Raw genomic sequence first — 13,648 nt, 5'->3', positions numbered from 1 at the left:
AAGTGAGTAAAACCGAGTGTGTGTGAACAAGAAGAGGATCCAAACAGCATCATACAGACAGAGTAAGTATAATTCAATGTTAGCGTTGATGAAACGTTATTATCTGGTTCAAAAGTGAATACTTCTGATCAATACTTTTCTATTTACAGATATATTTCAGACACCTTAAATATGGAGACCGTATGAAACCGGCTCCTCTGTGGCTTTGACAAGAACATTAAAAAAAGGAAGAGAGCTGTTGTTAAGTTTACTCTGTGAACAATCTGTATTTAAATGTGATATTTACATTGTTGCTTAATAATTACAAATGAATTGTTGTCTTTGTCACATGGTCTTCTTTGTCCTTTAAGTGGAGACTGTTGTTGTGTTACTACCACAATGTATGTAAATTACTACATATTTTACTGTTTTACTTTTACTTAAAATACATTTTTGGTTTATAGATGAATGTTTTTCTTAAACGTCTTTTCAACAGAAAACAGCTCACTGGGTTCATTCCGTCCATGAGTAGAAGAAGAGAGTAGCATGAGATAAGAACACACTGTAATGTTGAATACTGTGTGTACAAATACTCCCACAGTGACCTGGTGAGTCCAGTACTTGTACACAGCAGACTCAAAGCTTCAGTCAAACTCTCAGTGAGTCTCTGCTGCCCCCTGCTGGTCACTTCATCAAACAACAAGCAAACACACCAACAGGTGGAACGCTTTGATTTCACAAACGGAAGCTACTCAGAAAGATGGAGGTGATCTGTTTAATGTAGAGGAAAACAACAAAAGCCTCTAATACTTCAGTCATCTGATAACAAACCCAGTGGCCTGCTGGGAAACTGAGTCCACACAGAGTCGAGGTCTCAGTCATCTCCTCCACACAGACTGAGCAGAGCCTTCTGGTAGTCTCCTTTAGTGTGCTCCTGATCCACCAAGAGAAAAGATTAAGAATGATAATTATAATCATAATCTTATTTAAAAATCCTTATTATTCTGATTATTATTATTAATAGCACTAGTAATAATAATAATAATAATAATAACATCTATAACACACTGGGTTCTACTCACAGCAATGGTCTGGTACAGAGATCTTTTGTGCTGCTTCTTGAACTCTGTTCTGATCTTCATCAGGTCCACTTCACAGCGAGAGACCATGATCCTGGTCACCACCTTCTCCTTTGCTCCTTTACTCTGCAGAGAGACAGTGTGTATAATGTTAATATTCATTAATATTACTGAGGTACATTTTACTACAGAACAGGCAGCAATGCTACACTGTAGAAACACCTGTTTAACCTGTTTAACCAGTTACCAACTCAACCTTTGTATTCATTAGTAACTAACGTCATCAGACAAATGTTGTGCAGCGAAGACATATTAAGTAGCATGAAATGGAAATACTCCAGCAAAATACAGCTACTTGAAAACTGTTCATAAGTACAAAACTTAAGTAAAACTATGAAACTGTACCTTCATGGCTTCACTGAGTCTGTTGGCGAAGTACAGCTGCCTGTTTTCAAAGCATTCCACTGTGAACAGAAGACAGATGGACATCTAGTGGACCTGTGTCATCACCGTCATCATCTTAAAGGACTAGTCCACTCTTTGATTTGGGCTCATGTTAGGAATCAGTCTGCTGTTCTCTGTTTGTCTTATTGTCATGGTCTCATGAACAGTCTCTCACTACTTTGTGTCTGTGTTTGGACACTTCTCTGAGGACGACCATGCTGGTCCTGTAGTGGTGTTTGTTACCCAGAGTGAGGAAGGACTTCTCCAGATCTCCCTTCACCTCCTTCCTGATGCTCTCCTTCATGTCGTATGGACTGTAGCTCTTATACCTCTCAAACACTGACAAGACAAAAAGCACATCAAAAGGGACAACATGAAAACTTGAATGATCATTCATTTAATCATTTCCACAATCATTATCTAACTCAACTCTTACCAATACACATAAATACATAAACATAGGAACACGTTGTAATTCAACATAAATAATGTTGTTATTATCCATGAAAACATTGGTTTTAAGCATGAATAGCGTTGGTATTAAGCATAAAAAGATGGTATTATTCATGGAAACGTTGGCATTTAAGATAGAAAAAGTTGGTATTAAACTTAAAAACATTGGTATTAACCATAAATACCTTGGTATTAAATGTATTACTGTTGGTATCAAACATAAAAACATATGTATTAAACATAAAAAGGTTGGTATAATACATGAAAACGTTGGCTTTAAGTTAAGTTGGAAATTAAAATAAAAAGGTTGGTATTAAATATAAAAGAGTTGGTAATTAAAATAAAAAGGTTGGTATTAAACATAAAAGAGTTGGTTATTAAAATAAAAAGGTTGGTATTAAACATAGAAATGTTGGTATTAAACATAACAGTTGGTATCAAGGATTAAATATTGGTATTAAACACAATAACATTTGGTATTAAACACAATAACATTTGGTATTAAACACAATAACGTTGGTATTAAACATAATAACGTTGGTATTAAACATAATAACATTGGTATTAAACATAATAACGTTGGTATTAAACATAATAACGTTGGTATTAAACATAATAACGTTGGCTTTAAAGATAAAAACGTTGGTATTACACCTTAAAACAATGTTGTTTAATATGAAATGCGGTGGATCTGTATCTGAAGCTGTCTGTGCTGAGGTGTCGTAGGTGTAGTTCACCTTTCTGCAGGTGGGGGACGCTCCTCTGGGCCATGATGGATATCCAGGTGACCACGTCGGTTCCCTTCCTCTTCACCCCGGCTTCATACAGAGACTGAGAGGTTCACACAGGAGAGAAAAGACGCTTTAAGACCCTACTGAGGATGAAGGATTAGTGAAGCTTTGATGATCCCTTGTCCTATATTAAATTATGGATTACTCATTTCAAATCACTTATTGATCACTGAGCATTATTACATGAAACACATTTACACCAGGAGAACTTTTTTTATAAAATCATCCATATCTTCCACATCTTTTCTCAAAACCTCCAGGAGGTTGGACTCACTCTGGCGTCCTCGTCAATCTTCTCATAGTCCACCACATTAGAGGGCTCATCTCTCTTTGTCTGCAGATCAATAAAGAAAAAAAAGAAATGTCGTTGTTGAAAATGTTAAAGTTAATGAACGTATATAGAACGTTTGTACAAGAGCTACTGCTTCCTGAAGTAGAAAAGAGTCTGACACATTAACTGAAATAAAGTTATTATAACACTGTATATGTTTATAAATACATAATACCACTCTGTAGAAGTACTCTGTTCCAGTTAAAGTACTACTACCACTCTGTAGAAGTACTCTGTTCCAGTTAAAGTACTACTACCACTCTGTAGAAGTACTCTGTTCCAGTTAAAGTACTACTACCACTCTGTAGAAGTACTCTGTTCCAGTTAAAGTACTACTACCACTCTGTAGAAGTACTCTGTTCCAGTTAAAGTACTACTACCACTCTGTAGAAGTACTCTGTTCCAGAAGTACTCTGTTCCAGTTAGTACTACTACCACTCTGTAGAAGTACTCTGTTCCAGTTAGTACTACTAAACACAGATAATGAAAGGCGAGCTACAGTTATCATCTGGGCCACCTGAACTAGCGCCAGCAGCAGTTTAGAGAAGTCTCCTGAAGTGTCTCCTGCCACGTCTTTGTCCACCTCCTTCTTAAACACTGCAGAGACAAACAGAGTTAGCTTCTGTTAGCTATAGAGGCTAACTAGCTTTGTCTGTAGTTCATGATACAACGTAGCAAATGTCTGCTAACTAACAAGCTAAAACATCCATCTTTTAAAAGAGAGTGATATGAATAATATTTTCCATCAGGATAATTTGATTTCATATTGCGGTATTGATATATGTGTTCTCATACCAGAATAACTCATTGATAAAATAAAGTGGTTATTCATATCTATTTGTAGCTCATCCAGTAAATGAAATAGATGCTTGACAAATCAGAAAAAGCACATTTAAACTTATAATAATAATAATTAATCCTTTATTAGTCCCACAATGGGGAAATTACAATTCTCTGCATTTAACCATCCCGGAGGAGCAGTGGGCTGCAATGGAGCGCCCGGGGAGCAACTGGGGGTTAGGTGTCTCGCTCAAGGACACCTCGGCATGTTGACTGTAGAGGGGTTCGAACCACCGACCTTGTGGTTACGTCGTGTGCCACCGCCGCCCCATTATTCTCACATTACTATTATAAATTCAGATACAGAATATTCCTGATATTTGAGTTTAAAGATTTGTTTATATGTGAGAACAGGAATTTTAAAAACGCTGTAACATTTCCAAACATCCGTTGTGCTCATTGATTTACAACGTTAACCACAACGAGCAGAGATATTGAAGGAGCAGATACTTCAAATCTCTTCTGTGTCTCAGTATTCATCATCCTGGTGAGGTCAAACTCAGAATGCTGGTCGAAGAACTAACGCTTTTATTTCTTATCACTTCATCTGTAACAGAAACCGTAAAGAATTAGCTAAATAAACACTTCATTTACTGGCAGCAGCTTTAATTCACACTCTTTACTTCTATCCTGAATCCAATTTCCTTTGACTTCATTTCAAATGAACTGGTCATTTCCAGACGTACTCTCTTTGTAAACCTTCTTGATCTCCTCCAGTTCCTTGTTGTTTCTGGAGCAGACGATCTCGATGAGGGTTTCCTCGTCCGTCCCCAGTCCCTGAAACCAGAACGAGCAGCTCAGATGAAAGCTCCTTCAGAGACATCTGATCGGTAGACGATTTTCCTCCAAAGTAAAAGTGCTCCTTTTACAGAAGACTGGTCCCTGAGACTGATTCCATTGAAATGAGATTATTAAATACTGATGCATCAAAGTAAAATAGATTAGCATCGGTGTGACTTTACTGTTAGCGACCTTCAGCTACTTTCTATTCAGTCAGCTAGTTCAGTCCATCTGATGATGTCATCTTTGATTTTCACTGAAATATTGGATCATAGAAATGAAACCCTGTGTGAGGTTTACTCTGCTAGAGTACTGAGTACTGTACTCGTGTACTCATGTACTCGTGTACTGCTGACTCTGACCTTCATGGATGCTTTGAGCTCTGAGGCGTCGTACTCAGCGGTGCACTTCATCAGACCCAACATCAGAGCCTCCAGAGGGCCGGACAGCGCCCCCTTCAGGGCCGTCATCAGATCCTGAAACAGGGACAGACACACAAACACCCTCTTAACAACAAAGTGACCTTCAAGCAGAAAGAAGCAGCAGGAAGTCCTGTCTCCATGTTCTGATTCAGGCCAAAGGGTTGAACCTTCTTGGCGATCCGTTGGTATTCGAAGGCGATCTCCATGCGCTGCTCTGCGCTGCGTCGGGTCAGGATGTCGATGACGGTCTGTTCGTCTACTCCTGCATGAAACAGATTATCAATATCACAGTCAGAGGGCGGCTCAATACATCTCAGATATGTAGACCATCATGGGTCAAACAGATTCAATATATACAGATATATCATGTGTATGTTTACACCGAGGAGCTGCTTTTACTTACTGAATGTACGCGTTACTGCTCATACTAGACTTCAGTGATGCATGAAGTATTAGTACTTTACTGAAGGAAGACGATCCCCACTTTATGATAATTACTATTTTGACTTCCAGAATCATGAGATATTTAAATATATATATATATAATCATAGTAATGTCTGGTTGACAGGACAGGAAGTAATGTACTGTGTATTCCACAGCTCTGCTGAATCCATGTTGTCTGTATTGTGAACACCAGTGATCCACACCCTGGTCTGATGTAGACCTTTGTTTGGGGCTGGTGTGTGATGGAACAGGCAGATCACAGTTTCATGTCTCTGAGATGTGGAAAGACTCTCTCACCTTTAGTCTTGATGGCCGTCTCGATCCTGGCGGCGTCTTTGGCCGGGTCGAAGTCCCGTACCGGCACCACAGTGGGGAATTTAGGCTCCACTTCCTACCAAGGACAGAGACAGAGACATGTGACCTCACAGTCTGCTGATGGGACATCATCTAAACTCCCTTTGAATAGTAGATAACAGAGGGACTCAGGCCCTGGTCCAATCACCGGAGGACGGTACAGGTGTGAATGCACCTGAGAGGCATTGAGGTCCGATCTCTGGGACACATAAGGCTACATCATTGGAGCAGTGTGGATATCTTTGAGTCTTTGTTCACACTGAAGGACCTCCAGCTCAACTGTCCTCCTCTGAAATATTATGAGTGTGTCAAACATCTGGATCATCCAAGTGTTGCTTTCATTTCTTTCTTCATTTTCACTTCCTCCTTCAGGCTCTGGAGGTGCATGTTAATAACAGGTGAGGACAGACTTGGACCTGTTCACTGGTATCAGGTGAGGACAGACTTGGACCTGTTCATTGGGATCAGGTGAGGACAGACTTGGACCTGTTCACTGGTATCAGGTGAGGACAGACTTGGACCTGTTCACTGGTATCAGGTGAGGACAGACTTGGACCTGTTCACTGGGATCAGGTGAGGACAGACTTGGACCTGTTCACTGGTATCAGGTGTTAACAGACTTGGACCTGTTCACTGGGATCAGGTGAGGACCTGTTGACCCGTCTGTCCTGTGAAAGACAGACTTGGACCTGTTCATTGGGATCAGGTGAGGACAGACTTGGACCTGTTCACTGGGATCAGGTGAGGACAGACTTGGACCTGTTCACTGGGATCAGGTGAGGACAGACTTGGACCTGTTCACTGGGATCAGGTGAGGACCTGTTGACCCGTCTGTCCTGTGAAAGACAGACTTGACTGGAAGGAAAACTAGCTGAAGTTCAGACATGACCAGTCGATCACATGGTGTGATTCTGAATGACTCATTGATCAGTCGTCAGTCCTCGACCTCAGTTTATCAGGTCTCTGATTGGTCAGGAGGACCCACCTGAGCTTTATCTACGAGGGCAGTAAAGATACGAGAGTGTGGACAAACTGAACCAGTACAAAGACCACAGACGTGAGCAGGAGGATAAACCCGGTCCCTGTTCAGGACTGTTTCTTGTTCCTGTGACTCACCGCTCCGTAGGACAGCGTCAGCTGGCCCAGAAACTCAGACACCATCGCCATGTTGAGTCGACCTACAGGGACCAAACACAGACACCAACCGTTATCACATCTCCTCCTCTCCAGCAGAATGTGGTCCTTCTCTGAAACCCTAAACACCAGAGAGAAGTGAACAAAAGTGTGTTCACACTGAGAGACTGTAAACGCTGCAGATAGGTGTGTTTGATTTATTGACCAGGGCGTGCTGAGGGTGGGACAGCAGGAGAGGCCGGGGCTGCAGATAAGAGAGAAAGATCACAAAGCAAACAGATCTGAGGAAGTATGGAGCCCCTTATGTAACACACACACACACACACACACACACACACACACACACACACACACACACACACACACACACACACACACACACACACACACACACACACACACACACACACACACACACACACACACACACACACACACACACACACACACACACACACACACACACACACACACACACACACACACACACACACACACACACACACACACACACACACACACACACACACACACACACACACACACACACACACACACACACACACACACACACACACACACACACACACACACACACACACACACACACACACACACACACATACACACACACACACACACACACACACACACACACACACACACACACACACACACACACACAGACACACATACACACACACACACACACACACACACACACACACACACACACACACACACACAGACACACACACACACACACACACACACACACACACACACACAGACACACATATACACACACACACACACACACACACACACATACACACACACACATAGACACACACACACATACACACACACACACCCACACACACAGACACACATATACACACACACACACCCACACACACACACATAGACACACACACACATACACACACACACACATACACACGCTCTGAACTTGAAAGAAAGGACCAATAAAATGAAGCTCTGTAAAGTGTTGCGTAATTATGAACCCATAAACGATGAAGTTATCATGATTTAGTACATTTGAAAAGAACTGGAAAAGCCTCTCGACCTTTGACCCTCTACAAAGCATTAACAGGAAGGTTGTGAGATTCAGCGTTTCATCGCCTAGCAACAGCTGAGACAAACAGTCCAACAGGCAGAATTGTTCCTCTACTTGTTGGAGTTTAAAGGGGAACTCCTCCATCTTTAATATTTATGTACTCAAAGAGGTAAATTGTAAATTGATGCAATATTTATCAACCAGTAACAATGTTTATTTTTAACCACTAAAAGAGGAAAAGAGACAAAAATACTTCACTGCAGGACACGACGTTCTCTTCCCAAATGAATCAGATTCTTCTTCTGACTCCTCAAAACAGAAAAACTAGTTCATGCATTTGTTACCTCTAGACTAGATTACTGTAACTCCTTATTATCAGGCTGCTCTAATACATCTCTTAAACCTCTACAGGTTCAGGTCTATAGTTAGGGCTGGTTCAGGTCTATAGTTAGGACTGGTTCAGGTCTATAGTTAGGACTGGTTCAGGTCTATAGTTAGGACTGGTTCAGGTCTATAGTTAGGACTGGTTCAGGTCTATAGTTAGGACTGGTTCAGGTATATTTAGGACTGGTTAGGACTGGTTCAGGTCTATAGTTAGGACTGGTTCAGGTCTATAGTTAGTTCTGGTTCAGGTCTATAGTTAGTTCTGGATCAGGTTTACAGGGCTGATACAGTGTAAAATGTCATTAGTCATGAAGGTCTCCCTTTAGATCGTTCTACATGGTTCTCTTTCCCTCATCCCCAGTCTTCCAGGTTGACAGATCAGATGATCAGAGTCTGAACGTTCCGGGTTGTAAATGTTACGTTTGTTTCTTTAAATGTCGACCTGAACTTTTAGCTAGTTTGAGTTTGGTTGCTCGCTGCTAACAAAATACGAGTTCATGGATCATCTCCCTGCATCCAGCTGGTTTCACCATAAACGTCCTTCAGTCAGAGGGGAGTCAAGTCTTTTTTCAGATTCCTGTAAGTTTATGAATGGATTGAATTAGTTGTTCATCTCTTTTCTAGGGACCTTCAGGAGCAGAAGCAGCAGGTCCAGATGAAGAAATGGAGAGAATGAAGTTCAGACCTCTGTTTCTGTTGAGACTCTTTGTTTCTGCTTCCAGATAATGAGTCTCCTGATCCTCTTCTGTATACGACATGAATATGATACTCTGGTAAATACAGGCGGGCAGAGAGCCGCCTGCAGATTGAACCCAAAGACCAGCTGTTTTCACATCAGGAACATTCACATCAGTCTCCTGAGGGAGGTTTTTGCTCTTCAGAGGTTTTAGCTCTTCAGAGGTTCTCCACGAACTCACCGAGACTCAATTACTTTATCGACAGATGTTTTCTTGCAGTTTAAAGTAGCAAAAACACATAAATGCTTTGTGTTGTGTTGGAGTTACAGGCTGTGTTCTCTTAGTGGAGCGGAAATCTGTGTAGACTAACATCTGTAGTGTTTCCATGTTCTCTTAGTGAAGCTGAAATCTGTGTAGACTAACATCTGTAGTGTTTCCATGTTCTCTTACCTTTGACAGAAGCAGCAGCAGTGAGGCAGCGAGCAGCAGCAGCTCCGTTATGATCCAGGACAGGACAGGGTGTGGTGTTTAAGTAGCAGTTGACTCACACAGACACACACACACACGCACACACACACACACACACACGCACACACACACACACTGGATGACTCAGTGGACAAAACTTTTCGCATCAGACTGAACACAGGGACATGAAGTCCTCAGAGGTTCAGATCGCCTCGCCTGCTTTCTGCCTCATTACCATACTGGTTTCTGATTGGTTGGCCGTTGTCCATTAAAGAAGTATCAAAGAATGTGTGAATCAGTTTGAGTTCTTTTCTAAATCACAGCTGATGAATAATGAGTAGGTGTGCTGATTGTTGTCTCTCTGTGGACACCTTGGTCTCATAATCCTCATTATCATCAGTCCATCGTAGGATTTCATTCATTTACACGATTCTGCACTTGTAGATGTACAGTCACTGCAAACGCTCAGCGTCATCAGGAAGTGATGTGAAACAGCAGTAACTTTCATAAAGAAGATCAGTAACGTTCATGAAGAAGACCAGTAACGTTCATGAAGAAGACCAGTAACGTTCATGAAACAGAAGACCAGTAACGTTCATGAAGACCAGACATGAAACAGACCAGTAACGTTCATGAAGAAGACCAGTAACGTTCATGAAACAGACCAGTAACGTTCATGAAACAGACCAGTAACGTTCATGAAGAAGACCAGTAACGTTCATGAAGAAGACCAGTAACGTTCATGAAACAGACCAGTAACGTTCATGAAGAAGACCAGTAACGTTCATGAAACAGACCAGTAACGTTCATGAAACAGACCAGTAACGTTCATGAAACAGACCAGTAACGTTCATGAAACAGACCAGTAACGTTCATGAAGAAGACCAGTAACGTTCATGAAACAGACCAGTAACGTTCATGAAACAGACCAGTAACGTTCATGAAGAAGACCAGTAACGTTCATGAAACAGACCAGTAACGTTCATGAAGAAGACCAGTAACGTTCATGAAGAAGACCAGTAACGTTCATAAAGAAGACCAGTAACGTTTATGAAGAAGACCAGTAACGTTCATGAAACAGACCAGTAACGTTCATGAAGAAGACCAGTAACGTTCATGAAACAGACCAGTAACGTTCATGAAGAAGACCAGTAACGTTCATGAAACAGACCAGTAACGTTCATGAAGAAGACCAGTCTGATTTAGAAAGAGTCATATATCTTCACTGAGTCTCAACATAAAGTCCTGATTCACAAAATCCCGTTCCATTATTAAAACTTATTAAAGACTTTAGTTCATGTGTAAATCTGTTGCTAGGAAACCTCTGTTGTGCTGTCCAATCATAGCAATCCAAAGCAAATGTAGACACGAAGTCACTGTAGCATCTGACGCTAGCATACCTTCCATCATTGTAGTTTTAGAGGCTAAAAGATAAAGTAGGAGTTTTATTTCTGTGTGCACTCATGGAAAAAGCTGGTTTTGAGATTTAGTTCATTGTTAGAGGAAAATGTATGATTATGCTAAGCTAACTGATATTATGTTAGAGTGAGAATTTGAATGATTTGAGGTTTGTAGTTGTATTTTAGTGAAATGTGATTTGACATTATGATTAAACTTCACTGATCAAGTTTCCGGTCAGATGTGTCCTTTACTCTTCAGATGTTAGCATGCTAGCATTAGCTTTGTCAGTTGGTCCCATTTCCTGTGACGGTGACGACCCTGATTCACGAGCCACTCCCACCTCCGTCAGTGAGGTCGCCTCCTGCAGTGATTCACCTGCAGACTCACCTGTAGGCAGGGCTTACTGCGTCCTAAAGACTTTGATCAGATCAATAAATCGTCACCCCACCACACCCTCCACCACAGTTTGTCCATGTGGAGGTGAGACGGCAGACAACAGAAGGTAAACTGCTGATGAACTTCAGGTTATATCATTGAGAACACAACAGGAAGTCAGAGACACACCTGACCGCTCAGTGTTGAAGCTGCTCGTTCTATAGAGGCATAATGTGGGAAACCCAAAGACTTTGTGCATTTCATCAGCAGGGTCCAAACAGAGGATCGGCGGTTCGATCCCCGGCTCCGGCAGTCCATGTCAACGTGTCCATGGGCAACTCACTTAACCCCAAACTGCTCCTGCAAGCTGTTCCATCAGTGTATGAATGGATGTGAATGGGTGAATGATGACATGTAGTGTTAAAGAGCTTTGAGTGGTGGTAACACTAGATAAGCTATACAAGTACAGGCCATTTACATTTATTTACCATTGGTCCCTCAGGTACCTCCACCAAGTGTTCAGAACTATCTGATATCAGATCCACTACAAACTGGAACACATCCGGCTGCTGTATCTGCTGTATCTCACACTACTTCCTTTCCGTGTCCAGAGGACTGTCGTTGTGGTTTAGCTTTTTTATCTGCAGACATCTCCACATAAATATGAGCTGAGACCAGCAGAGAACGAGGCCACATTCAGCTGCTGTGAAACCAGGATGTGTTTAACATGAACCTGTGATCGGCTGGACTCTGCATTCTTCCCTCGGTTATGTAACGCACGACTCTGGACTTACAGAGGAAACTCACACCGACAAAACAGTGTCAATGGGGAGAGGAAGCTCTATTGTTTTCTGTTTCTATTCTTTACCTCCACCAGCAGCAGAACTGACATCTCTGTTCAGGAAGACATCTCAAGGACCTGAGCTGTGATTCACTGTAGATACTCATGGTGTTTCTCAGAGCAGTAACTTTTCATTTTACGGAGACCTGCACTGCTTTTCTTCTTCTGCCGGCTGCAGAAGAACTCAGTCCAGAGAGTTCTGAGAGAACTTTGGCTACAGATTTAGGGAGGAACCACTACATTTATATAACAGACAGAGAAAACCTTTTGTATTTTATACCGTGTGAAACACACCGCTGTAATATACAGACTCCTTCTGTATTTGTAGAGAACTGCCAGACTACAGGAAGTCTTCAGGTTAATAGTCTAAAGAAAAATCAAACTGATAATAATGACATAATCATTCTTTTCTCCAGCACATACACAGATCTGCTTCCATTTTCATTTATAGCCTGCTGATACACACAATTCAATTCAAATTATTTTGTATAGCCCAAAATCACAAATTACAAATTTGCCTCCGGGGGCTTTACAATCTGTACACATGTGACATCCTTAGACCCTCACATCATAGACCTGAACCAGTCCTAACTATAGACCTGAACCAGTCCTAACTATAGACCTGAACCAGTCCTAACTATAAACTGAACCAGTCCTAACTATAAACCTGAACCAGTCCTAACTATAGACCTGAACCAGTCCTAACTATAGACCTGAACCAGTCCTAACTATAGACCTGAACCAGTCCTAACTATAAACCTGAACCAGTCCTAACTATATAAACCTGAACCAGTCCTAACTATAGACCTGAACCAGTCCTAACTATAAACCTGAACCAGTCCTAACTATAAACTGAACCAGACCTAACTATAGACCTGAACCAGTCCTAACTATAAACCTGAACCAGTCCTAACTATAGACCTGAACCAGTCCTAACTATAAACTGAACCAGAACTAACTATAGACCTGAACCAGTCCTAACTATAGACCTGAACCAGTCCTAACTATAGACCTGAACCAGTCCTAACTATAAACCTGAACCAGAACTACTCTAGACCAGAACCAGCACTAACTATAGACCAGAACCAGTCCTAACTATAGACCTGAACCAGTCCTAACTATAAACCTAAACCAGTCCTAACTATAAACCTGAACCAGTCCTAACTATAAACCTGAACCAGTCCTAACTATAGACCTGAACCAGTCCTAACTATAGACCTGAACCAGTCCTAACTATAAACCTGAACCAGAACTAACTATAGACCTGAACCAGTCCTAACTATAGACCTGAACCAGTCCTAACTATAAACCTGAACCAGAACTAACTATAGACCTGAACCAGTCCTAACTATAAACCTGAACCAGTCCT

The 13,648-nt window shown here is 41.5% G+C and overlaps 1 protein-coding gene across 1 annotated transcript; it reads right to left on the bottom strand.

Annotated features, from left to right (window-relative positions):
• Positions 1–746: 746 nt before the first annotated feature.
• LOC129103014 (annexin A2-like) lies at positions 747–9,723 on the bottom strand. The gene is made up of 13 exons (XM_054613260.1): positions 9,645–9,723; positions 7,035–7,096; positions 5,862–5,955; positions 5,287–5,381; positions 5,060–5,173; positions 4,604–4,694; positions 3,595–3,674; positions 3,021–3,080; positions 2,693–2,786; positions 1,746–1,841; positions 1,464–1,522; positions 1,062–1,184; positions 747–913 (listed from the first exon to the last, which is right to left on the bottom strand). Exons 2-13 carry the CDS (start codon positions 7,083–7,085, stop codon positions 854–856), a joined length of 1,017 nt encoding a protein of 338 aa, XP_054469235.1. The 5' UTR covers positions 7,086–7,096; positions 9,645–9,723; the 3' UTR covers positions 747–853.
• Between the last annotated feature and the right edge of the window lie 3,925 nt (positions 9,724–13,648).

The sequence above is a fragment of the Anoplopoma fimbria genome, chromosome 2, assembly GCF_027596085.1.
Source record: "Anoplopoma fimbria isolate UVic2021 breed Golden Eagle Sablefish chromosome 2, Afim_UVic_2022, whole genome shotgun sequence".
Classification (NCBI taxonomy): Eukaryota; Metazoa; Chordata; class Actinopteri; order Perciformes; family Anoplopomatidae; genus Anoplopoma; species Anoplopoma fimbria.
Note: the sequence above shows the minus strand (reverse complement) of the source record. Positions and strands in the feature narration are given on the sequence as shown.

Bases quoted from the DNA above. Each gene is read 5' to 3' on its own strand.
- LOC129103014 (XM_054613260.1), bottom strand. From the start codon at position 7,085: ATGGCGATGGTGTCTGAGTTTCTGGGCCAGCTGACGCTGTCCTACGGA. The intron at 5,956-7,034 runs GTGAGTCACAGG...TGTCCTTGGTAG, and splicing joins TGACGCTGTCCTACGGAGCG to GAAGTGGAGCCTAAATTCCC. The intron at 3,675-4,603 runs GTACGTCTGGAA...TTGTCTCTGCAG, and splicing joins CAAGAAGGTTTACAAAGAGA to TGTTTAAGAAGGAGGTGGAC.